This window comes from Hyperolius riggenbachi, chromosome 8 (genome assembly GCF_040937935.1).
Source record: "Hyperolius riggenbachi isolate aHypRig1 chromosome 8, aHypRig1.pri, whole genome shotgun sequence".
Taxonomy (NCBI): Eukaryota; Metazoa; Chordata; class Amphibia; order Anura; family Hyperoliidae; genus Hyperolius; species Hyperolius riggenbachi.
Genome location: NC_090653.1, coordinates 92,562,445 through 92,588,046, shown reverse-complemented (window position 1 = coordinate 92,588,046; position 25,602 = coordinate 92,562,445). Strand labels below are relative to the sequence as shown.

The window sequence follows — 25,602 nt, the reverse complement described above, 5'->3', positions numbered from 1 at the left end:
ACTAGTAGACTAGGTTTTGCTTATTTATTTTTTTTTGTTTTTTTTTCCCTTGCCGCCAGTGCGCATGCGTGCGCAACCACCGCCACGCACGCAGTCGCCCACCTCACTTGCTCGCCTTGCTCCCTGGTCCCGTCCAGCTGTCTGTTACTGCGTACATGCGCAGAAGCAAAAAATGGGGACAGCTGGACGCAGTGACGCAGGTTTTATTGTATAGGATGATTTAGGCAGTTTTTGCTCATTGTAAAATCTTTCCTCTCACTGATTTACACATTTATCACATGGTGACATTTTTACTGCTGGCAGGTGATGTCACTGGAAGGAGATTCTGCTTGCATTTTTTTCCCACAATACAACAAGGGTCCAACAGTGGGATGTCAATAACTCATTGCTGTGAGGTGCTGACATCACACTGTGGGAGGGGTGTCACCACAAAATCAGCCATACAAAGCCCCCTGATGATCAGTTTGAGAAAAGGAAAAGATTTCTCATGGGAAAGAGGGTATCGGCTACTGATTGGGATGAAGTTAAATTCTTGGTTACGGTTTCTCTTTAAAGCAAACCTGATGGAAGGGGGTGGGGTAAAATAAGGATACTTGCCTCTGTAGTGAGAATCTGCTGGATGTCCCAAAGGCTTTCCAGTTCCTCTTTCAGCCCACTCCTGCTGACCAGAACCCTCTACTTCTGGCTGTGCTCCTGGAATGCATCTGGACTGGGCATGCATGAGTAACGTCCGCACATGCCCAGTAGAACAAAGCCTCTCGCTCAGAGAAAAAGCTGTGCCTGAGCGGCTTTGTTGAAACTTGCATGGTCAGACCGGATGTGATTGTACATAGCGGTAGCATGACCACAAGAAACATATTCATCAGTGGATTATTAGGAACACCTGTTCAATTTCACATTAATGCCGTTATCTAATAAACCAATCACATGGCAGTTGCTTCAATGTAGGGCTGCACGATTTTGGGTATAAATCGAAATTGCAATTTTTCTCTCAGAAATTGTGATTTCGATTTATTCAAGATTTAAAAAAAAAAAAAAAAAAAAGCATTAGCGGGGGGGGGGGGGGGGGGGGGATTGGGGGGGGCGGGCTTGATGGGGCGTACGGGACTCTGCTTATGAGCCGGGCAGCAGGGGCGTGGTTGGTGACAAGACTATCTGGTGATTGTCAGGATCCTCTTTTTTTTTTTTGTTTGTTTTTGTTTTTATAGTGCCCGCCTGCTGCCCGCACGCTTTTCTGGCCCGCCTACCGCTGTGTATTGGCCAGAAGCAGTGAATATGTATTAGTGTTAATGAGCGGGGGGCGGATCCACGCGAGCGGCCGGGCACACACAGCTTTACCAATCGCTGGATAGCGATGGGATGACGGCAGTGGTAGGAGGAGCTGTACAGAGCGTACAGCTCCGTCTACCGCTGCCTGCAAGCTTCTCTCATTCCAGAGACGCGGGCGGGCACTATTAAAAAAAGATACTGACGATCACCAGATCGTCTTGACACGAATCGCGGTTTCGGTTTTAAACTGAAAAACCGTGCAGCCCTACTTCAATGCATTTAGGGGTGTGGTCCTGGTCAAGACAATCTCCTGAACTTCAAACTGAATGTCCGAATGGGAAAGAAAGGTGATTTAAGCAATTTTGAGCGTGGCATAGTTGTTAGTGCCAGACGGGCCGGTCTGAGTATTTCACAATCTGCTTAGTTACTGGGATTTTCACACACACAACCATTTCTAGGGTTTACAAAGAATGGTGTGAAAAGAGAAAAACATCCAGGATGCTGCAGTCCATTGGGCGAAAATGCCTTGTTGATGCTAGAGGTCAGAGTAGAATAGGCCGACTGATTCAAGTTGATAGAAGAGCAACGTTGACTGAAATTTGACTGAAATAACCACTCGTTAGAACCGAGGTATGCAGCAAAGCATTTGTGAAGCCACAACACACAACCTTGAGGCAGGTTGGCTACAACAGCAGAAGACCTCACCGGGTACCACTCATCTCCACTACAAATAGGAAAAAGAGGCTACAATTTGCACAAGCTCACCAAAATTGGACATTTGAAGACTGGAAAAATGTTGCCTGGTCTGATGAGTCTCGATAGTCAGAATTTGGCGTAAACAGAATAACAAGGATCCATCATGCATTGCTACCACTGTGCAGGCTGCTGGTGGCGGTGTAATGGTGTGGGGGTGTTTTCTTGGCACACTTTAGGCCCCTTAGTGCCAATTGGGCATTGTTTAAATGCCACGGGATACCTGAGCATGGTTTCTGACCATGTCCATCCCTTCATGACCACCATGTACCCATCCTCTGATGGCTACTTCCAGCAAAATAATGCACCATGTTACAAAGCTCAAATCCATTTCAAATTGGTTTCTTGAACATAATGAGTTCACTGTACTAAAATGCCCCCCCCGTCACCAGATCTTAACCCAATAGAGTATCTTTGGGATGTGATGGAATGGGAGCGTCATGCCCTGGATGTGCATCCCACAAATTTCCATCAACTGCAAGATGCTATCCATATGGGCCAACATTTCTAAAGAATGCGTTCAGCACCTTGTTGAATCAATGCCACTTAGAATTAAGACAGTTCTTAGGGCGAAAGGGGGTCAAACATCGTATGGGTATGGTGTTCCTAATAATCCTTTAGGTGAGTGTATGTTTAGAAGGACCCAGTGCTGGAGCAGTGGGCTGCAGGGGGACCCAGGAACTTCTAGAATATCCAGCAGCTTCCCACTACTAAGCCACGTATGACACCCACTTTTTTTGCCGCTTTAGGTGCACCAGCCTTACACTAGTTGACAGTGGTCCAGTATGTCTGGTAACTGATTACTCTCCAGTCTGATAGTGATTGTGTAGTACTGATCAGTACCACTTTGACCCAATTAATATCAATTTCATTGTGTGTGGGTGAGTTCAGGGTAAGCCATAAACATGATGTATTTTTTCTGTGTATGGTTACAAAGCCGTGTTTAAAGGGAAGGTCCAAGCAAAAAAAAATGAGTTTTACTTACCTGGGGCTTCTACCAGCCCCATGCAGCCATCCTGTGCCCTCGTAGTCACTCACTGCTGCTCCAGTCCCCCGCTGGCAGCTTTCTGACGGAGGTCAGGGCCACATTGCATAGATTTTTACGCATTCCAGCTAGTGCAGGAACAAAAATGTACGTGTTGCACCACTAACGCGTAAAAATGTATGCGTTAATGTTCCTGCACTAGCGGGAATGTGTAAAAATGTACGCAATTCGTCCCTGACCTCTGAGGTCAGAAAGCTGCCAGCGGGGGACTGGAGCAGCAGTGAGTGACTACGAGGGCACAGGATGGCTTCATGGGGCTGGTAGAAGCCCCAGGTAAGTGAAGCTCATTTTTTTTTTTTTTGCTTGGACCTTCCCTTTAAGCCAGGCATTCATTGTTCAATATTTTTACTAGATGAGACGTTGTACATAAAAATGGAATACTACATATATCTAATCTTAAGGTGGCCATACACTGATAGATTTGCAGTAGATTCGACCATCAGATTTCTGTCAGATGCCTATCAGGTTGAATCTGACAGGAATCTATCTGATGTGTGCCACACAATAGGAACAGATTTCCAATAGATTTCAGAATTAAATGTATTGGAAATCGATCTAAATGCATTATTGGACCATTAGCTTCAACGTAACTCTATGGGCCATCGATCTCCTGCTGGCAGATTTTCCATCCAGTCAGATCACATCAATTGAAATTGATAGAATCGATTCCATAGAATCTATCGATGGTTGATATCGACCAGTGTATGGGCCCCTTTACCTTGGATATTTCTGATCCATATTTTGATTGGGCATTGACTGTGAATATCTGTTCTGTGCTCGAGAGCAGAGTGCTGTGGGCTGCAAGTTTCCACACCTTGCAGTTTCATCTTCATAAGGCCCTTTACCACTGAAAATCGCAAACTATATTGCAGGCGTGCTGTGATGGTGATTTTCACAATTAAAGCAGCGCATTTTTCGTGTCAAGTATTGAGAAACCTAATAGAGACCTATTGCACAGAAAACGCAGCATGCAATGCGTTAGCGATTGGCCCAAAAAAATGAAGAGCAACTTCTTAATCGTGATGCCCTTCTGATCGGCGAATCGCTGTGATACAAAAATGCGGTTTTTGGAAAAGGGTCTTTATATACAATTTCTACAATCTTTTCTAGTATCTAATGATGCCAAGTGGCAGACCAGGTGAATGGTTAATACCAGGTATATAACAATAGCGCACCTGATCTATCAGGAACTAATTAGTATATGCCAGGCTTTGGTTCCTGTTCTGAGTTAATTACATATATGGACTTCCTTAGAACTTGTGACTTTTTCTCTTGTAGGATGTTATGCAAACAATCCATGTCTACATGGTATTTGTTTGTGTTTGCATGTTTATTTCCTCCCCTGAGTTGTTAGCTTCCTCTGCACAGTGCAAGCGATAGTCTGTTATTTTACTAATAACAATCATAAGGGCCTTTTTTCCACTGCAAAGTGACAAACTCAGACTAAAAGTGCAGTAATATTTCTTGTTTGCTATGCTATGAGATTTTAGGGGGAGATTGCTAAGTCACCTTCACTTGTCCTGAGTGGGACAGAATTGTAATTGCTCAAAAAATGCCTCAGGCAGTGATGGAATGATGGAAATGGTCCCTAGACAGGGGGTGCCTGAGCCTCGCACACACGCGCCTAGCTGATGTCGGCTGAGGCGGCTGATAACGTCCGTCTTAGCCTACAATCGTGTGTGTTTTTGGCACCTGATGCCAAACTCTCGAGCGATCCGCCAGACATATCTAGCCAATTTTAGCGATACTGATTCCTCCCTTGAAAATCCTATTGTTTGTGCTTCTCCTGCGCCAGCCGCATGACATCACGCATGCGCCGCTTATTGTCCCCTGGACCCCAACCTCCCCCCGCATAGCAACAGTGTTTTGCTAGCTACACAGCTGATACGCATGTGTGCAGCCTCGCCCAGTGATGTCACCCAAAGGGATCAGCTTCTGATCCCTGAAGAGCGGCATCAGTGTGGCATGTTTACGGGCCCGAGCGGCACAAACAATGGGATCTGCGCCACTGGGTCCATCCGGCAGATTGCTCGTGCTTTGAATCACTCAATACAAAATGTGCAGGTGATGCGGACATCTACCTTTTTGTTGGGTTGCTCGTGGGTTGGGCGTCGGGGGTCATTGGGTGCCATGCACACGCCTGATTGTCTGCTGCGGTGGTCGTTTTCGACTTAAGTCAGATGTGTTACGAGACGATCGTTTTAGCCAACAAAGGTACAGAAGAAAGGATCTGGATTAAGTACAAGAGGATAAAAGGAAACCTGATTGGCTTTGCCTTGTGTAATATATAAATATGTAATTTATATGAAGATTAAAGTATTGTGCTTACAGCAGAAGATCGGGCATGAATGGCTCACAGTGGTGCACTTGCTATGGCCACTTATGGTGCAGTGCTGTCTTGGCATGGAGAAGTCTTTTGGATTGGGGAACTAGCTTTGTCCCCTTCATCGCCGCATCCATACGTTTGTCAGAACATTTTAATTACAAGCACAACACTTCTAACCTACATATAAACATTAGATGTGGTGGAGCCTTTGTGTTCCTTTTTGTTTTCATTAGAAACATTCCACTTGGTTTCCTCCTGAGGCTTCACCTTCAGTCTAACTCTGGGCGATTACGGCCTTCTCAAAATAAAATTAACCCTTATGTTGCAAGACTGTTGATCCACTTACACACTTTAGATATTTTCGGCTGTAAATCTTAAAGAACCACTGCAGCGAAAAAAGTATGCAGTTAAAATCAGGTTTTAGACTAGTCCATCTCCTCATGGGGGATTATCATGGTTTTCTTTGTTTCCAAAAGCATTTCCTGAACGGCAGTTGCAATGTGTAACTGCAAAAATGGTGTCCAAGTGAATAGACGTTGGCTGGTATCCTACTATTTTGGCAGTTACACTGCCGTTCAGTAAATGCGTTTGAAAACAAAAAATCAACAAAGAATCTCCCACAAGGCGGTTGGACTAGTCCCAAACCTGACAGATTTTAACTGCTTACTTTATCTGTATTAGTTTAAAGGGAAACTGTAGTGAGAGGGATATGGAGGCTACCATATTTATTTCCTTTTAACCTCCTGAGCGTCCAGAGACGTCGGAGGGTGCCGCTCAGGCCCTGCTAGGCCAATTTCAATGAAATAAAAAGCGCACGCAGCCGGCACTTTGCCAGCCGCGTGTGCTACCTGATCTCCGCCGCAGCGGCGAAAGAGGGTCCCCCCAGCCGCCCGAGCCCAGTGCAGCCGGACCAAACAGTTCCGGCCAGCGCTAAGGGCTGGATCGGAGGCGGTCCATGACGTCACTCCGCTCGTCGCCATGGCGACGAGGAAAGCAAAACAAGAAGGGCCGCTCATCGCGGCCCTTGTTGCTTCTGATTGCCGGAGGCGATCAGAAGTGTGGATTAGGAGCGCCCTCTAGTGGGCTTTCATGCAGCCAACTTTCAGTTGGCTGCATGAAATAGTTTTTTTTTTTTATTAAAAAAAACCCGTCCGGTTGCCAGCCTGGCGATCTTAATAGAACGCCAGGCAGGTTAAGCAATACCAGTTGCATGGCTGTCCTGCTGATCCTCTGCCTCCATTGCTTTTAGCCATAGACCCTGAACAAGCATACACAGATCAGGTGTTTCTGACATTGTCAGATCTCACAAGGTTATCTGCATGCTTGTTTCTGATGTTCAGATACTATTGCAGCCAAATAGATCAGCAGGGCTGACAGGCAACTGGTATTGTTTGACAGAAAATAAATATGGCAGCCTCCATATTCTCACTTCAGTTGTCCTTTAAGTGCTTGCCACTGCATCCTGACTGCTGGCCTCCTCTGCTCTATTGCCTAGATGTATTGCCTTATTTGATACACCTTTTATTCAGCAAGGAAGTTCCTACTGCGTAGCGATTGTTAATCTGCAGCCTTCCCTCTCCATAGAGCAGTACACACTGGTTTGCAGATAGATGACTAGCGTACCTGTATAGAGATCCGTGAGAAAAAAACTGCCACCCAAAACAATCTTCACTGTTGGCTTTGAGTGATACAACTGTGTTGTCTGAGTGGCCTTTATGCTCTGTGTTCCTGTTTGCTTCTTTGAGGAGGAGATACAACACTGTAGCTGTCATTTCCACCTCAACATTTCTGTGAAATTAGATTTGAATATTATAGACGATTGGATTTCATACAGAGCACATAGACAGTAATTCTGTCCCATTTCTTAGATGAGATATCAAATTAAGCCACAGGCTTTACAGAGGTGAATCATGGATGGGCATGTGCCAGTTCTTACAAGAAGTGTTTACTTTGTGTGTGTTCGGGAATGTCACTTGGTGTCAGCAGCTCCCACACTGACAGTTGTAATGATGTTCTGTACTTAAAACTGTTCTATGCCATTGTGATGCTGCTTTCCCCTCTGCAGCCCATGTAAAAGGTGTTAATAGGATTGTGAATGATTGCTTCTTCTCAGCAGGGAACAGTTTACTTTTACTTTTTCCATGTGTCCCCTTTTACATTGGTGTTTATATTGTGCACAAGGCGTTTTATTTCTGTGCTAGCCAGAGGCAGTTCCGTCCCCACCCATGCTTTCTGCAAACAATAGGAAACTTTAACTAGGTGGATCAGTGGCTGGATGTGTTGTCTAATATAGAATACTCAGCTGTTTGTATTATTAAAGGGGAATTCAGCGAGTTTTATGCAGCAATGTTTAGTTTATTTAACCATTCACAGGATAGCATTGTGGTGGTTCTCTCTCTTAGGACTCGTTCACACTAAGGGCGTTTTTGCCCTTTTTTTTGTTTTTTTTTTCAAACGCAGGCAATTTTTCAAAATCGCCCTAAAAACGCTTGTACAATGATTCTCTGACAGAGTTCACATCTGAGTGGTTTGTTTCTGATCCACTCAGAGAAGCGCTGCATGGGCCATTTTTGAGGCGATTCCGCCGCAATGGAAGGTATAGGAAAAACGCAAAACTCTCTCAAAATCGATTTGTGCAGCGATTGCGTTCGTGTTTTTAAAAATAAATGCATTGTATTCTATTCCGGGTCAAAGAGTTCACTTCCTGACTTGCGTCGGGGAGTGAATTACAAAACCGCTGGGAAAAAACGCTTGGCACAAATCGAATCGCCCACCCAAGCTCCGGGAATCTAAAAAAAGCGTCAAAAACCGCCCAGTGCTAGCGTGAACGGAACGCAATGTGAACAAGGCCTTACGTGGGTTCATGTCCCACTAAAGACCACATGGAGTTTCACTCCCATGCCTGAGTGGATTTAACTCACCGCCCAGAGAATTAGATAGGAAATCTGGCTTGATGAGATAGACCCCTCTATGAGCTCACGTGTAGTAATGGCACCTGCACAGTCACACGGAGCCACTCGTACATTTAGTATGTAGAGGCAGAATGTGGTCTCATTCTCTTAATTGTCTTTAGCGTGGCAGCGTAAGATGGTCATACATCTGGCGATTATACAGCTGATCAGATGTGGATAAAAGTTGATACTGCAACAAGCATGCCAAATTGATGTTTCAACCGATATTTTTTGGGCTGAAATCGGTCCACTTTTTCAATTGAGCGTGCTGGGAAATCTTAGGCCGACACAGTGGTAACTCAGTGGCAGCAGACAGGTGGGATAATTAATGCACAGGCATGTATAACCTTTGCAGAGGTGGCGTCACGAGGCCGATTCCTAAAATATTTAGTGCTGAAATCGATCGGTAATCGTCCTGTGGTGGATGGGCAGAATCAATCAGCGAGAGATCTGTCTCTTGATCGATCTGCCCATTTATCGCTAGATGTATGGCTGGATAGAGTACTGGTTAAGGATTCTGTCACAGGACACCAGGGTGCGAATCTTGGGTCTTCCTCTTCCGCAAGCCAGCGCCTATTCAGTAGAAGACCTTGGGCAAGACTCTCCCAACACTGCTACTGCCTAGTGGCTGCAGCTCTGGTGCTTTGAGTCAGGAGAAAAGTGCAACACAAAGGTTCTGCAGGGTTCTCCCCAGAATTTTTTTCCAGCCAGGTGAGATGAGAGAATGGAAGGCCAGCGCTTTCCTCCAAAACTCTGCTTACAGCAGAGGGGAAGGTGAGCTGATGACAGCCGGGTGCTCACCAAAACTAGCTGGGTGGAGCACCCAGCTAAAAGAGCCTGGGGAGAACACGGGTTCTGTATTTTGACCTTAAGGACCCGTTTCCACTAATGTGAATTTGCATGCATTTTCTGTATGCAGATTCGCATGACAACACAAGTCTGTTTCCATTACAGGCGAAATTTGCTTCTCCCTGCAGGCGAGAATAAAAAACGTCCGCCCTGCATCATTTTTCCATGCGGTTTACGCGTGGATGAGTTTCCACGTGCGGAAGCCAATAGAAATGAATGTCGACGGGAAAATTGAAGGAAGGAAAAACTTACACATGCAAATTCGCATGAAAATAAAATGCAAAAGCACATAAATTTGCTTACGCATGCAAATCTGCCTTTTTTTTAATGCGTTTTTCTCCTAATTATGGTGGAAACGTAGCATTGGGCTCCATACACACCAGGTTCTCAGCCATGGTTGCTGGACAGGGTCCGTTCTCCGCTCAAGTGGGAGCAAAGCCTCAAACCGGCTTTGTATCTGACAGAGGAGGAAGCTTTGGGTGAGGCTTCTATCCATTGGCTTTCAATTGTAGCTTCCATGATGGTGATACTAACGCAGAGCAGTTCAACCATTGATAGCGTTATTGCTTTTTACATTTACAAGGTGTGTGTGTGTGTGTGTGTGTGTGTGTGTGTGTGTGTGTGTGTGTGTGTGTGTGTGTGTGTGTGTGTGTAAAAAAAAGCATACAAAGGGATAAAGCTCATGAAGGTGTTGCGGAAATGGCAGGAAGAGGCAGGTGAGGATAATGCTCCAGTAAATGCATATTGCTACATCACTGTGGCTTCATAAATCGGCCCACAGACATAACTTTTTTTGTATGGAGTTCCTAAGCTCAAGTACTCTGTAAGTTATGGATAACCAAAACTAGCAGGATTTTTGTAATGGACATAAGGGAACTCAAAGCCCGATACTGAAATCTCTGGAATGAACAGTTGTTTTTTTTATTTTTTTTTTTTAATATCTTCAAGGTTTATTCAAGTTTTGTCTACACTTATTGCATCATTTCAGGACAGTGGGTGGCATATGCAAATCATTCCCTTATGCTAGATGTACATCTAGAACTGCTCCAAATGAACACTCCCATAGTCGATTACATAGCTATCATTCAGTTGTTTCAGGTTTCTCTTGCTTCAATGGCAAAGGTTTGGCTTAGTTAAGGTGCTTTGCATAAGGTGCAGTGTTGCAGGGTACCAAGTTTAGTTGTGGACAGAATTAAATAACTTTTATGTAGTGGTTCTAAAGGAGTGTAGAAGTCCCTCTTTTGGCTGGATTCAGGCCTGGAACTCGCTAGAAAGCGCAGTCGCTAGCGATTTGTGTTAGCGTTGTGCAAGCAATTTTGGAAGCGATTTCCCTACTCATATACAATTCATTAGAATGGAAACACTCCCAAAATGCTGCATGTCCTGTGATTGCGATTTGCTTACTCGCAATTGCTCTGGTGGAATCAGTCACATCCATTTACATTGGCAGATCGTTTAGGGAAACCGCTAGCGATTGAAAGCGCTCCCTAAACGCTCAAAAAATCGCTCTATCTCCAGGCCTCACAGTGGTCAGTTGCATAACACACACTTTGTAATGTGTATAGTGTGAACTGCAATGGAGACTGGACATAAAGATTGTGAATCGTTTCATAGTGAAATCTATTCAAAATCTGTTTGCAGTGTAGGCAGCTAATAGATCCCTCTTTGATCAGATTCGATCAGAGGGATCTATCTGCTGGTCAATCTGTTGGCAATCGACCAGTGAATGGCAGCCTTAAAACTTATCTAAATCTTCAGGACGTAGGTGTTCATCCTTGGCAATTAATGAGCTCAGAGTACTTATTAGGGGAGATAACTAGACTGTTAGGGAAACACTATATAAAAGGGGCACTACATAGGAGAAATGGCATGCAGGGCCCTATAAATGGTGGAGGGGACTATGTGAGGTACTATTTCTGAAGGACATCTATATCTCCAGAAATAACTGCCTATTTGTGGCCACCAGTGTACCTGAGCCCCATAGAGCATTTACATTTGTGTGGAGCTTCACTTTAATTTTAAAAATGGTAATGTTTGATTGGAGTGAGGCCTTTCTTCTTGATCTGTATATGATCAGATTATAACTTAATATCTTATTACTAGCCGACCCGCGTCGTAGCATACGCCGCATCTTCGATCTATCTAATAGAGTACGTGCCTCAACCTTGAAGCAAGAAGAATGGTGGGTACACACATCAAAGTCTTTGGAAAATCAAAGATCACAGACCAATTTTACCCCCTTCCTGTAGTATGAGAGCCATACCTTCACAGTCTATTATATGGAGCTGCACTCCCCATCAGATAGCAATCTTTGCAAGATGATGCACACAAGGATGATGTACACATGCAACAGATCGGTATCTGCAAAAGATCAGTTCCTGCAAAAGATCAGTACCTACAAAATACATTCATAGTCTATATCTGCAGATCTCATACACACCTTGTTTAACGGACAATCATCTGCAGATCAGATCAACCAGGATGGATCTTTGGATCTGCAGATGATTGTCTGATCTGCAGATGAATGTCCGTCAAACAAGGTGTGTATTATGCATACATGGTACGTTTTCTACCATGTAATCGAGCCGCTGGCTCGATTCCCGCTCGTCCCCGCGGGCGCCTGGATCGATTCCCGCTCGTCCCCGCGAGCGCTTTCTTATTTTCCACTCGTTTCTTCTTTTGTCCTGCCCGCCGGTATCGAGCGCAGAATCGATCCGGCGGGGTATCGGACACGGCTCGATTACATGGTAGAAAACATACCATGTATGCCCAGCATGAGATCTGCAGATATCATAGACTATGAATGCATTTTGCAGAAACTGATTTTTTTGCAGGAACAGATCTTTTGCAGATACTGATCTGTTGCATGTGTACAGCATCTTTGTGTGCAGCATCCTGCAAAATTTTTTATCTGATGGAGTTCAGCTCAATAGAATAAACTGTGTAGGTATGGCTCTCATACTACATGGAAGGGGGTAACATTGGTCTGTGATCTTTCATTTTCCAAAGACTTTTATCTGATGTGTGTACCCACCTTTAGGCTTTCCATTAGAAAATGTATGCGTGCTCAAACACCAAGTTTAACCCTAGCAAGTCTGGCTTTCCAAATCTGGCGTAATTGGCTATTCATGAGGCAATGCTCATGCAAATATGCATTTGCTTTCGCATGCCAAACTATGCAGGGTCAAAAAACGAATACCGCCACCTAGCCTCCCCCCCCCCCCCCCCCGGGGTACCGCTGTGGTTCCCAGGCAGTGAGAGCCTGGGACCCCGCGGTCTCCCCGGTTGTATAAAAAGGGGGCATTGGGAATCCTCCCTGTGGCGCTCCTGGATAGTGCTAATGTAGCATGTAGCAGTGTTGCTTGCAAATTTTCACCTAAGTCATTTTTGCATCGAAAATCCAGTTTTCGTTTTTGGCGAATTTTCCCAAAAATCTTCGGAAATACTTGCGTTTTCGGAAATTCATTGTATGCGGATGCTTATGCCCTTATGCGGAAAAATGTCCACAATAATCCGCATGGAAATTCAGTCTATGCGGACGTTTATACGGAAAAACTTCTCTGAATGCGGACGCTAATGCCCTTATGCGGAAAATGTACGCAATAATACGCAAGTAACGCGAAAATGACTGGCATTAGGCGAAAATTAACGCGAAAAAATTAGATAGAAAATTTGCCGGTACTTATCCGTTAGCCGGGCGCATCTGGCAGGTGGCGCTAATTACTATTCCCCCTCCAGGCCGACATGGATAGTAGGGAAAGATGTAACTCTGGTGGAGTTTTGTCGCCACCTAGAGGATGCGCCCGGCTAACGGCTACCAATTTGCCTGTCAAAACGAAATTAGGCGAAAATTCGGTAAAAATTTGCCGAAACAAATTTTTGCATTTTCGCTCATCGCTGGCATGCAGCAGGGTGACCGCTTTATTGGTTTTTTGACCCTGCATAGTTTGGCATGCAAAAGCAAATTTGCATGAGCATTGCCTCATGGATAGCCAATTAGGCCAGATTTGCAAAGCCAGACTTGCTAGGGTAGGCCTCTTTTCCACGGACAGTTGATAGGCAGTAAAATGCCTCTCAAACTCTTACAACTGCTCACTGCTGCCTGGTAACAGCTTGCTGCTGCCTGGTAACAGCTTGCTGCTGCCTGGTAACAGCTTGCTGCTGCCTGGTAACAGCTTGCTGCTGCCTGGTAACAGCTTGCTGCTGCCTGGTAACAGCTTGCTGCTGCCTGGTAACAGCTTGCTGCTGCCTGGTAACAGCTTGCTGCTGCCTGGTAACAGCTTGCTGCTGCCTGGTAACAGCTTGCTGCTGCCTGGTAACAGCTTGCTGCTGCCTGGTAACAGCTTGCTGCTGCCTGGTAACAGCTTGCTGCTGCCTGGTAACAGCTTGCTGCTGCCTGGTAACAGCTTGCTGCTGCCTGGTAACAGCTTGCTGCTGCCTGGTAACAGCTTGCTGCTGCCTGGTAACAGCTTGCTGCTGCCTGGTAACAGCTTGCTGCTGCCTGGTAACAGCTTGCTGCTGCCTGGTAACAGCTTGCTGCTGCCTGTGTAACAGCTTGCTGCTGCCTGTGTAACAGCTTGCTGCTGCCTGTGTAACAGCTTGCTGCTGCCTGTGTAACAGCTTGCTGCTGCCTGTGTAACAGCTTGCTGCTGCCTGTGTAACAGCTTGCTGCTGCCTGTGTAACAGCTTGCTGCTGCCTGTGTAACAGCTTGCTGCTGCCTGTGTAACAGCTTGCTGCTGCCTGTGTAACAGCTTGCTGCTGCCTGTGTAACAGCTTGCTGCTGCCTGTGTAACAGCTTGCTGCTGCCTGTGTAACAGCTTGCTGCTGCCTGTGTAACAGCTTGCTGCTGCCTGTGTAACAGCTTGCTGCTGCCTGTGTAACAGCTTGCTGCTGCCTGTGTAACAGCTTGCTGCTGCCTGTGTAACAGCTTGCTGCTGCCTGTGTAACAGCTTGCTGCTGCCTGTGTAACAGCTTGCTGCTGCCTGTGTAACAGCTTGCTGCTGCCTGTGTAACAGCTTGCTGCTGCCTGTGTAACAGCTTGCTGCTGCCTGTGTAACAGCTTGCTGCTGCCTGTGTAACAGCTTGCTGCTGCCTGTGTAACAGCTTGCTGCTGCCTGTGTAACAGCTTGCTGCTGCCTGTGTAACAGCTTGCTGCTGCCTGTGTAACAGCTTGCTGCTGCCTGTGTAACAGCTTGCTGCTGCCTGTGTAACAGCTTGCTGCTGCCTGTGTAACAGCTGGCTGCTGCCTGTGTAACAGCTGGCTGCTGCCTGTGTAACAGCTGGCTGCTGCCTGGTAACAGCTGGCTGCTGCCTGTGTAACAGCTGGCTGCTGCCTGGTAACAGCTGGCTGCTGCCTGGTAACAGCTGGCTGCGCACACAGCTCAACAGTCCGTGGAAAAGAAGCCTTAAACTTGGTGTTTGAGCACGCATACATTTTCTCATGCAAAGTACTTCTTCTTGCTCGAAGGTTGAGGCACTTACTCAGATAGATAGATAGATAGATAGATAGATAGATATAGATAATCTTTCTGTGCCTTTTTGTCTTGCAGCTCCTTTTTGACAATGGTGGTCCCTGGAAATTCCCCTGCCATTAAGCATGATCATACGATAGTGGCCAACAGCAATATGGATACAGAAGCTGAATCGGACAATGGTGCTGATTTGATGGAAGTGCGCAAGCTGCAGGAATTGGTCAGGAGGTTGGAAATCCAAAACCAGCAGCTGAGGATCAAGAGAACCCCCCAGAGCAGTAATGATTCTGGTGTAGATAATCACCTCTCAACAATCCACTGTACCGGAGTCATGAACAGCATGAACATCCAGCCTGACCAGGGAGACCTGGAGATCATCCCAAACCTTCATTCTAAACTGGACCAGAGTCACTTGGAGAAAGAGAATATCCCCCGCATAAGGATGGACTCGCAGTATGACAAGGTGTCTTGTTCTGGCTCCAGGCCTGGGAGTAAGGCGGTCAATCACTGTGACATGGACAATAGCTCCGTCTTTGGCCTGGATATCAGTGGGACAAATGAGCCGGATGATGGATCTTTCATTAGGTCACGAGGTGGTTCCAGCGGGGATTTTGCAGATATTCTGGATGAAACGGCCCTAGATGAGGTGGAGGTTCTGGAGCTGGAATCGGGCAGCGAGGATGAGGAGGACTGCTGGTAAGTTGACCTGTGTGGTATTGGAGTAGTAAGGAATAAATAAACGTAATTACCTAATTCATGTCAGTTATTGCATTTTATTTATTTTTTTTAAGTAGTTTCCCTAGCTTGGCTAATGCTTCACGGACAAACAGTAGGTTTTTAGAAATAAGAAGGTATTAACATGGCAAAACCCAGACACTGTTATCCATGGAGATGGTATTCTGGATCTTTGTCGAACTAAAGGGTTCAATATTTGATTTTGTAAAGGGCATTGTACGCAATAAAGCTTACCTGTCAGCCTGCCCGTGTATCCTCTCCACTGACGACTCTCCTGGGCACCTGTGGCACATCACAAATGCTAGAGGTCAAACACTAGAGGCAAAAACCACATTTCAAAGCACTATAGCCAATTATAGTGTCCCACAGGGTGCGCCACCACCAGGTCTAGGCAAACCTTCCAAAAGTCAGTATATATTATGTTTATTGCACACCATTAAACAGTCTACTTTAAGATCTCCAACAAGTTGTCCATATTCTTGCATCAATACCAGCAGCACGTCCTCCACCATAGATACCCACTAGTGATCAAACTCACCGGACGTATTGGCTGATGAGCTAATTAGAGCACACAACCGGTCTCCCGGAAGTAGAAGCGCTTGGAGGAGTGACTGCGGCCAGAGCTGTGAAGCTGCTGGCGGGAGAGGTCTTGCAAACAAAAAGATAACCATACAGAGCAGCATTTTGCACCAGGATCCTGAGGCACCTAGGCTTCCTGGAATCGTGCATGATTGGCCAGTCTAGCAGTGGCCAATATGTCCGGTGAGTCTGATCACTAGTGGGTGTCTATTTTGGAGGTGCTGCTGGTATTGATGCAAGAATATGGACAACTTGTTGGAGATCTTAAAGTAGACTGTTTAATGGTGTGTGCTAAACATAATATATACAAACACTAGAGGCCTCTAGTGGTCATGTAAGGTAATGGCAGCTGAAAAGTGCAGACGCCCGCCTAAGTGTGGCCACTGCCAGAAAGAGCCAACTGAAGTGAGAGGAATGTGGAGGCTGTCATATTTATTTCCTTTTAAACAATACCAGTTGCCTGGCTGCCCTGCTGGTGTATTTTGCTACTGTAGTGTCTGAAGATCACCAGAAACAAGCATGCAGCTAATCTTGTCAGGTCTGACAATGTCAAACACCTGAACTGCTGCATGCTTGTTCAGGGTCTATAGCTAAAAGTATTAGAGGCAGTGGATCAGCAGGATAGCCAGGCAACTAGTATTGTTTAAAAGGAAATAATTGTGGCAGCCTCTCTATACCTTTCACTTAGGTTGTCCTCTAAAGAACACCTATGACCAAAAAAAAATCTCCTTATGGGAGATGCTTGACTTGGGAGGTGGTAGCTTCCGGGTCCCAAAGAGGCTTCCCCATCCTCTGTAGCCTGGGGGAATCCAGCCCTGGCTCCCCCAAAACTTCCTCAACAGACTGCGTATGTGCAGCAATATTTACCTACCGCGATCCTGCGCAGTAGCAGCTCTTCGTTTGGGCTAAGACGAAAATAGCCGAACCCGATTGTATCCGCTCTACTCCGCAGGCGCAAAGGACTCGTGCCTGTGCAGTAGAGCGGATATGATCAGGTTTGGCTATTACCTCCTGATTACACTGACCGGAAATGTGTGGCACGCAGTTCTGTCCTTGTCCCTTTACACCAGCAAAAGAGAGGCTCCCTTTGTCCAGTAAATGAGAGGAAGCTTATCTGATGGTTTATGCTGGCTGCCATTAAGGTGTCCATATGTGTATCGATTTTGATTGATTGGAGGAAATCTGCTGGAATCAATTTTAAGGTTTCCATTAACGGTGCAATCAGTCTAGTAACTTTTAATGGTGCTGCCAATCACTGACGAATGATTGTTCTATCGTTAATCTGAATTTTGGAACCATTATTTTAGTCAGTTTGGATTGCTTATCCTTTTCCCCTCCATTAGTGGGAAATAGACAAGGTGATAAGGAGTCACTACTAGGGATGGTCCATGACAAGCAAATAGCTCTTCACATCACACTTGGAAGTTCCCAGCTACCCATATCTGGTGCTTTGTGGCTCGGTAGTTGTGATTTGCAGTGTTATGAATCACTGATTAGATATTTTCCATTTCTGTTTCCAGGCTTTACATTTCACCCAAAAAGCAGGAAACTGCAGAACAGAGCACAGATTCCCCCTTAAAGTGGTGCAGGCAAGTGCTGGATCACCACAGCCCAGAGACGGAGGCAGCCTGCCGCACGCTGATTGGCAAGCTTGATCAAGGTAAGTCATGTGATTCTCCCAGCTGTCTGTCCTCATTTTCCTCTTCATGGACAGGAAAAGGTTTATTCCGCTGGCTCAGCAGAAATGTAGCCAGCTGCAGGCGGGAAAACCTGTTACAGGCCAGTGCATTATCACAGGAGATTAGATAAGGTGCCACTACATGTCTTTATGCACACTCTGGGTCTGGCCTACAAGATTAATATAATCATTCAGACTTTCTGAAAGCCTTTCCAGAGACTATGGTCTATCCATTCACAATGTCCAAGTGTCTTTGTAGTGGTCAGATTTCTGCAGGTCTGTACTGACCCAGAAAGGGATTTCAATGTAACCATTTAAAAGCCTCTAGCTAGTTTTAAAATTAACTGGTTGCCAACTAGCCGATTGGCACCAGCAGGCAGGCTGTTTGTCTTCTATACTTTCCTGAGTGAGTGGAAATTTGTGTTCTAAATTGAACTTGAGGTGAGTTATATGGAGGCTGCCATATATTTTTATTTTTTTAAAGAGAACCCGAGGTGTGTTTAAAGAATGTTATCTGCATACAGAGGCTGGATCTGCCTATACAGCCCAGCCTCTGTTGCTATCCCAAACCCCACTAAGGTCCCCCTGCACTCTGCAATCCCTCATAAATCACAGCCGTGCTGTGAGGCTGTGTTTACATCTGTAGTGTCAGTCTCAGCTGCTCCCCCGCCTCCTGCATAGCTCCGGTCCCTGCCCCTGTCCCTTCCCTCCAATCAGCAGGGAGGGAAGGGATGCAGGCGGGGACTGGAGTTCTGCAGGAGGCGGGGAGAGCAGCAGACTGACACTATAGAGATAAACACAGCCTGCTCTGACAAGCTGTTTGTCAGCAGCGTGGCTGTGATTTATGAGGGATTGCAGAGTGCAGGGGGACCTTAGGGGGGTTTGGGATAGCAACAGAGGCTGGGCTGTATAGGCAGATCCAGCCTCTGTATGCAGATAATATTCTTCAAACCCACCTCGGGTTCTCTTTAAGCAATACCTGTTGCCTGGGTGTTCTGCTGCCCCTCTGCCTCTAATACTTTCAGTCATTGACCCTGAACAAGCATGTGCAGATCAGGTGTTTCTGGCAAGATTACTACAACAACAACAAATAACATTTGTAGAGCGCTTTTCTCCCATAGGACTCAAAGCGCATCGTGGTACAGAGGAAGAGTTTTATAAGTCCGGAAATGCCAGGCTAAACAGGTGGCTTTTCAGTCTGGATTTGAATAGCTCCAGGGATGGTGCTGTCTTTACTAAGTGTGGCAGGGAGTTCCAAAGAGTAGGGGCAGCATGACAGAAGGCTCTATCTCCAGATTTTTTGAGGTGCACTCTGGGAGTGACCAAGTGTATAGAACTTGCTGATCTGAGGTTGTGAGAGGTGTGGTGCAGCTTCAGCAAGTCCTTCATGTATCCAGGGCCCAGATTGTGCAGGGATTTGAATGTCCGCAGTCCAATCTTGAAGATTAGCTGCATGCTGGTTTCTGGTGTTGTTCAGACACTACTGCAGCCAAATAGATCAGCAGGGCTACCAGGCAACTGGGATTGTTTAAAAGGAAATAAATATGGCAGTCTCCATATAACTCTCACCTCGGGTGCACTGTCACAGAAAGCTTTCCATGCCACTACTGGTTACATTGCAGCACCCAGCTAGAGGACATGGTTGTGGTTCTTCTACTGCTCTGTATAGGCTTGTGTGGGAGTAGCTACAGTTGGTGGTAGAATCCAGGTTATCAAAATTCAAAGACCCAAAATCAGTCATGTTTAGTGTAAATCAGGGCCAGTTTCCATGGGCGATTACATGACATTTACCGGTGCCCGCAGCACTAGTCAAAGCACTGTCCAGTCAAGTGAATAGGCAGCGCTTGTACCGTCATTTACCGGCGTTTGCATGAATTCTGTGTTCCAATCCCATTTTTTTTCCCGGTGTCTCAGCCGACCCCTGAAGCAACATTCTGCTTCCAGGGTCGCTAACCACTGCATCTGTGTCCCCCGAAGGGGTGAAAAATCGCCGGAAGCTGTTAAATGCTTTTCAGCTCGCTTGCAGAAAAGCATTTGTCTGACAAGTTGCCAGAAGCCCCGTTGAACTTATAGTGAATTACTGGTAATTGCACTTTCATCAGCCAAGTTCCGGGGACACCCCTCCTTCAAAACACCATAACTTGGGAACTGAGCACGATACCGACTCAGGACCCGGTGCAACAGAAAGCAAGGACTTTCAGTTTTCCAGAAATAGTCAGATCTTCCTGGGGAAGCCAAACTTTCCAGACCGGATAATACGCAAGTACTTAAAGAGAACCCGAGGTGGGTTCTAAGAATCCTAATAGCAGACAGAGGCTGGCTGTGCATATAATCACCAGCCTCTGTTGCTATATATCGTCCCTCCAGGGCCCCCCTGCGCTCTGCCCCCATAAATTACAGCCAGGCTGTTGACACGCAGTGTGTCACCAGCCCACAGTTTACAATCGCCTATCAATCTCCGCGGCTCCCCCGCCTCCTCCATAGCTCCGGTCCCCGCTTGTGTCCCTTCTCTCCAATCAGTGGGGAGGGAAGGGCAGGGATCGGAGCTATGGAGGAAGCAGGGGAGCGGCGAAGATTGATAGGCAATTGTAAACAGTCGGCTGGTGACATGCTGCGTGTCGACAGCCCGGCTGTGATTTATGGGGAGCAGAGCGCAGGGGGGCCCTGGAGGGATGATATATAGCGACAGAGGCTGGTGATTGTATGCACAGCCAGCCTCTGTCTGCTATTAGGATTCTTCAAACCCACCTCGGGTTCTCTTTAATTGATAATTCCATGCTTCCTGAAGGTCCTGCAGGGGCTACCTTGTGTTGCCCCTCTGCAACACCCACCCCTGCCGCTTTGCTCACCTGTAGGTTATCAGCCACCACTCGTAGAATAAACAACCACTGATTATCAGCTGCCACTATGCCAGCAGCAGTAACAGCCACTGATTCGCAGCTGCCACTGTGCTAACTGCACATACTACATTTCCCCTGGAATTTTTTACAAATTTCACAGGCATAGTGTAACCAATTTTGGTAGTTTGGACCTCTAGCGCTCTCAAGAATTGCGATATGGCCTTTGGCCTAAAAAGTTTGGGACACCCCTGACCTATTGCGTGTGTCAAATGATGTATTTTTTAACAGTTTCCTTTTAAGTAAACCTAGACAACTGAAGTTGGGATATGATGGTATGTTTAATGATCAGAGATTACCTACAGTGAAAACTGCATGTGTGTTTTCAGCAGATTCAGTTTGGAGCAGATGTTGGCATTAATGAGGAAAGGGCAGTTAGCTCCTGAGCTTTACTGGTGACCCATGAAGCCATCATTACATTAAAGGACCCCGACAGAAGCTTAAAAGGCCTAAGGGCTTCTACATGGCACTCTTGGCAGCATAGCACTTTGGGGTGTAGTTGTGAAACATATGCAGTTTTCACTGAAGGTACGGTAGTCCGATTTTGTGTTTAAATTCAACCAAGTTTACTTTATGGTCACAGAAGTTCAGATTCAGGCAGATCTGAAGACCATCTTACCCTGGCTAGTTAATCATCACAAACTGTATGGATTTTTGCTGATCATCTGGTGCTTGTGCTATAATTGAATTCCTGCTTGCCTGCTGTCTCCTGCAGCCTGTAGAGCAGTCAGTGCAGATCACAGGGAGGGTCCCTGCAGCTCCCATCTGTGCTTATGTACAGTACACACAGGATTGGCTCCAGTCCATACAGTTGACATACAATGCACCTGTTTCCACTCCCCAGTCCAAACTGCTGTGCAAGCTGAAATGTTTGCGGAGTTGATGAACTGTTGACCTCAGTCATATGAAATGATGTCACTGGCCAGTCTGTTCTGGTCTCCCTGTATCTCCGTTCTCATTCATGTATAATAGTGTACAGCTTTATGAAGTCCTATTGCTCTATTTACCATATATAGATGACCACAGGCTGCCATATCTGTCACTAAATACTAGGGCGGATAGATGTCCTCTAACAAGGCTAAATCTGCCCAGAGGCATCAAAATGCTCTTCTCAGAGGGCACTAGTGTGTGTGATTGAGCTATGGCCTGAGGGCCCATTCACACTTAAAAGCGCAAAACGGTAGTGCTTAGCGCAGTAAAATCACTGTACACCTCCGCAATTTAGAGCAATTGCAATCAGTGCTTTATTAAGCACTGTACCGCAATCCCTCCAGAATTGCGGCAAAATGCTGCAGGTAACACGTTGGCGCTAATCGCCTGCAATCTGCGCCAATCGCGGCAGTGAAATCACTGCCATAGGGTTAGAACAGCAATAGCCATTTAAAAAGCGCTGGCGCTTCAGCGATCAGCGGAAATAGCCTGCTAATCACCGTAGTAAGAACGGTTAGAGCGTATGCTTGTTGGAAAAAGTGAGTTTTGCTGGAGTGTGTAAACATATCAAAGATTGGAGAAAGTGAAGTGTACTTTATCACAGCCTTCTCTTTAAAGGGAATCTGAAGTAAAAATAAACTTCTGATATAATCAATTGTATGTGTAGTACAGCTAAAGGTACGTACACACTTCCTGATTTTCTGCTCAACTTGCCACCGACTTGCCGTTTGAATGACAAGTTGGATATGTGTACGTGCAGATGAACGACTGAGAACAGCCAGTTTACCCCGATCCGCTTGGCGGATCAGTTGGACCAACGGTCGTTCAAAAGACTGTCAGGTCCGTAAGTGTGTATAAATGACCTCTAGTCGTTTGTCCGACGTTCAAACATACAGTCGTTTGATCAGCTGTTTAATCTAGTCCATTGTGCACTCTGCAACTTCCAGTGGAAGAGAGCTCTGTCTTCTGAAGCTTTTACCTCAACTGTCTCTCACTGTATCTTTTTGTGTAAGGTTTTACTACAGTGGAAAGTTGAAAAGGTCAATGGCTCTGCTCTGTGAAATCATTTAAAATGCTGTTGTGTGTAAACTGCAAATATTAGAGAATGATGCAATGTTATAAAAAAAAGCTATAGAATTGAAAATGAGACTATTTTCTTTGCTACTAATGTTCTATTAATTATCCATACTACACATACAATTCATAATAGCATAAGTTTTTTTTTTTTTTTTTTTTTTTGCTTCAGTGTCACTTTAATATTTCATGTTGGTCTCCTGGGTATAGTTTTTAGTCCTTCTATACAAATCTCTGTACATAAAACTACAGCCATGCAAACTTTCTTTTGTTTCAGTTAAGGAAAACTTAACAAGGTAAGCATCATTTCTGTCAGTCACCCCATAGTGCCAATCTGATTTTACCACTTTTTTTTCCTCTTTTTTTGGGTGGGGAGCTTTCCAGTCTTTCTAGCCACTTGTAGAGTAACCTGGGATGCTAAAGGAGGCATCAGAGACACCTGCAGGGTAATCTGCTGTAGAAATGTAATATTGAGAAGTATCAGTGGTGCTCCATAAGGGCCCCCCTTGTTTGGGAGATCAGACCTAGTATGGTTACTGTAGTATAATGTGCCGGGGATGTCTTGTGAAATAAACAAGCATGGTTTTGCCTGAGACAATTGCCATCAATAGTTATGAGAAAAATCTAAAGGTTTATTTAAAAAAACAAAAAACTTTTTTTACATTTAAGTTTTTTAGCAGAGGCCTTTATTACCTTAATTCTGGGGCCTGCCTGACTGCAGAAATTTCAGGCAGATTAGGAGTGATGTAATTATTTTATTGTACATGTTAGCAGAGGGCAAACAAGAGCTTTCATCAGAGATGGGAGGGTGGTGGGCATGGATAGGACACTGCTTCAAAGAGTTTAGAGAAGCCACAGATACTATCTTCACACTTTCCATGTGGATAAATAATGGGCACCTAGAAGGGGAGGCAGGAACATGGCCGCTCCTATAGCTATTAGTATCAGGAAGAAGCCATTAAGCCATTGTTGTCAGGCTGGTATGATTTACTGAACCAGGTATTCCACTTGGGTTTTACACTGGCAAGCTCCTCTCCTACTGTATGTTTGCACTTTACTCTAATTTTGTATTTGGACTAACCTGGTTATGCCTTTAACTTGTCATTGTAGCGAGTAGATGGAAAAGCCTGTACTGCAGCCCGCTGGCATCACCAAGTGCATATAACGCCAACAATGAGAACGGCAGTTGTAGCAATACACTAAATTCACCGGGGTGCCTCAAATCCACTAACAAACCACTACTAACCTGTGGCAGCTCAGGTATGGCATGACCTATCTCACACACTGTAAATCGCATGACTGCTAACGTAAAGCACCTGATTGTTCTGTGTATATTTACAACCTCTCATGGAAAGATACATATTGCTGTCTGTGGCTTGGCTTGGAAGTGTTAATGCACAATAATGATGTTGATCTTCTGACTTGTTAGACATGTTTTTATTGCTAGAGTTGTATGGTGGAGCAGTATGCTGTGCTGCAGCAGGTAATGTTCCAGGATGTAGCTATTAGCTGCCTAAGCTTCCCTGCTTACTGAACAAACACAATGCTCATTCATGATAACTCCACTGTATAAGAGTTCAGGTTAACATAACAAATAGAGCAAACTCAAAGCTCGGCTACGGACATGGTAAAATGCAAGTCACATGACGTGGAGGATAGGCACTGTCATACGCTAGTGACATAGCATCCTGTTAACGCATACAGAACCAACAAAAGGCAGTGGCATAGCTAGACCACTACAGACTCCAGTGTATGTATTGCAATGCCCCCCACTAATGCAGTCCGCCCAACTTGTGCACCATATAACATTCAGTCGTCATGTTGTCCCTGCAGTGCAGCCATAATGTGTTACATAATACATCATGTGTATGTATATGTGTATGTATATATGTATGTGTATATATGTATTATACATTTTATTATAGAGGAACATTAGAGAAAACCCCTACCCTGCTGTGTTTCATCCTACACTGCTCAGTCTGGCTTTGCTCTGGAATCTTTTTAGCTGAGTCATTATAGCAAAGCCAGAAGGGAGCAGGCTTGGGCTTGAAAAGACATCAGAGAAGACAGACCCAGCTAGAATGATTCCTGAGCAAAGCCAAGACTGAATGCTCAGTCAGGGATTTTATCAGGGTTGATAACAAGCAGGCTGAGCAGTGAAGGATGAAACAAAGCAGGGTAGGGGTTTTCTCTAATGTTCCCACTGATATATATGGTGAAATACATGAGGGTGCTTCGTCTCTGGTACACTTTAAAAAGAGGCATATTTTGATCCTCCTTGAGCCCACTTCTGCTGCACTGGACCTCCTTTTTTTTTTTTTTTTTTTTTTTTTTTTTTTTTTTTTTTTTTTTGGGGGCCATGCTCCTGCCCAGTGTACAAGCACCTCTGTACTAGGCATGTGGGTGTATGATCTGTGCATGCCTAGTAGAACGAAGTCATTTGTACACAGAGGAAAAAGCTATGCATGCGTAGCTCCGTTCTACTGGGCATGCACGGGCTATACTTGTGCTTGCCTAGTACAGAGGACCCTGTACATGGCCACAAGAGCATATTTGGTAAGCTCTTGTCAAAGATGTTCAAAGGGTCACAGCGCCATAACAGTGGTCTCAAGGAGGATTGAGGAAGCTAGCGCAAATACAACAACCAATAGGCACAAAATGGCAAAAGCAGCAGTCGATACACCCCCAGATGCAGCAAGCATAACTGTGTCCCCCAATGACAAATACAGCAAACATAACTGTGGCCTGCAATGACTCCTAACAAGTATCAGTTCCCTGTTTTCTCCCTTTTTAACTAACGTGTGTCCTCAATGTCCACCTTTTTAATAAGTGTCGGTTCCCTGTGCCCGACCTTTTTGACAAGTATGCGCGTATCCCCCTTTTAACTATTTGGTCCCCTTATGTGCAGCCATAAGACCGCCTCATATGTCTACATCATGTGCCCTACAGGTGTGGCCATTACCACTGGTGTGCCTTTAAAAATGATACCCCCTTACTCTCCTGCTAGCTCCTCTTGTTGCAGTTTGAGGCTGTGCTCCTTCACT

At 45.5% G+C, this 25,602-nt stretch overlaps 1 protein-coding gene across 3 annotated transcripts in view; it reads left to right on the top strand.

Moving 5' to 3' along the window:
* The window catches only part of LOC137529026 (SLAIN motif-containing protein-like), a 49,729-nt gene that overhangs the window by 9,062 nt on the left and 15,065 nt on the right, over nucleotides 1-25,602 (top strand). For all 3 annotated transcript variants that reach the window (XM_068250898.1, XM_068250899.1, XM_068250900.1), the window contains exons 2-4: nucleotides 14,744-15,361; nucleotides 17,500-17,639; nucleotides 23,669-23,818. In XM_068250898.1, coding sequence (XP_068106999.1) covers nucleotides 14,744-15,361; nucleotides 17,500-17,639; nucleotides 23,669-23,818 — 908 coding nt within the window. The remainder of the gene's footprint in view (nucleotides 1-14,743; nucleotides 15,362-17,499; nucleotides 17,640-23,668; nucleotides 23,819-25,602) is intronic.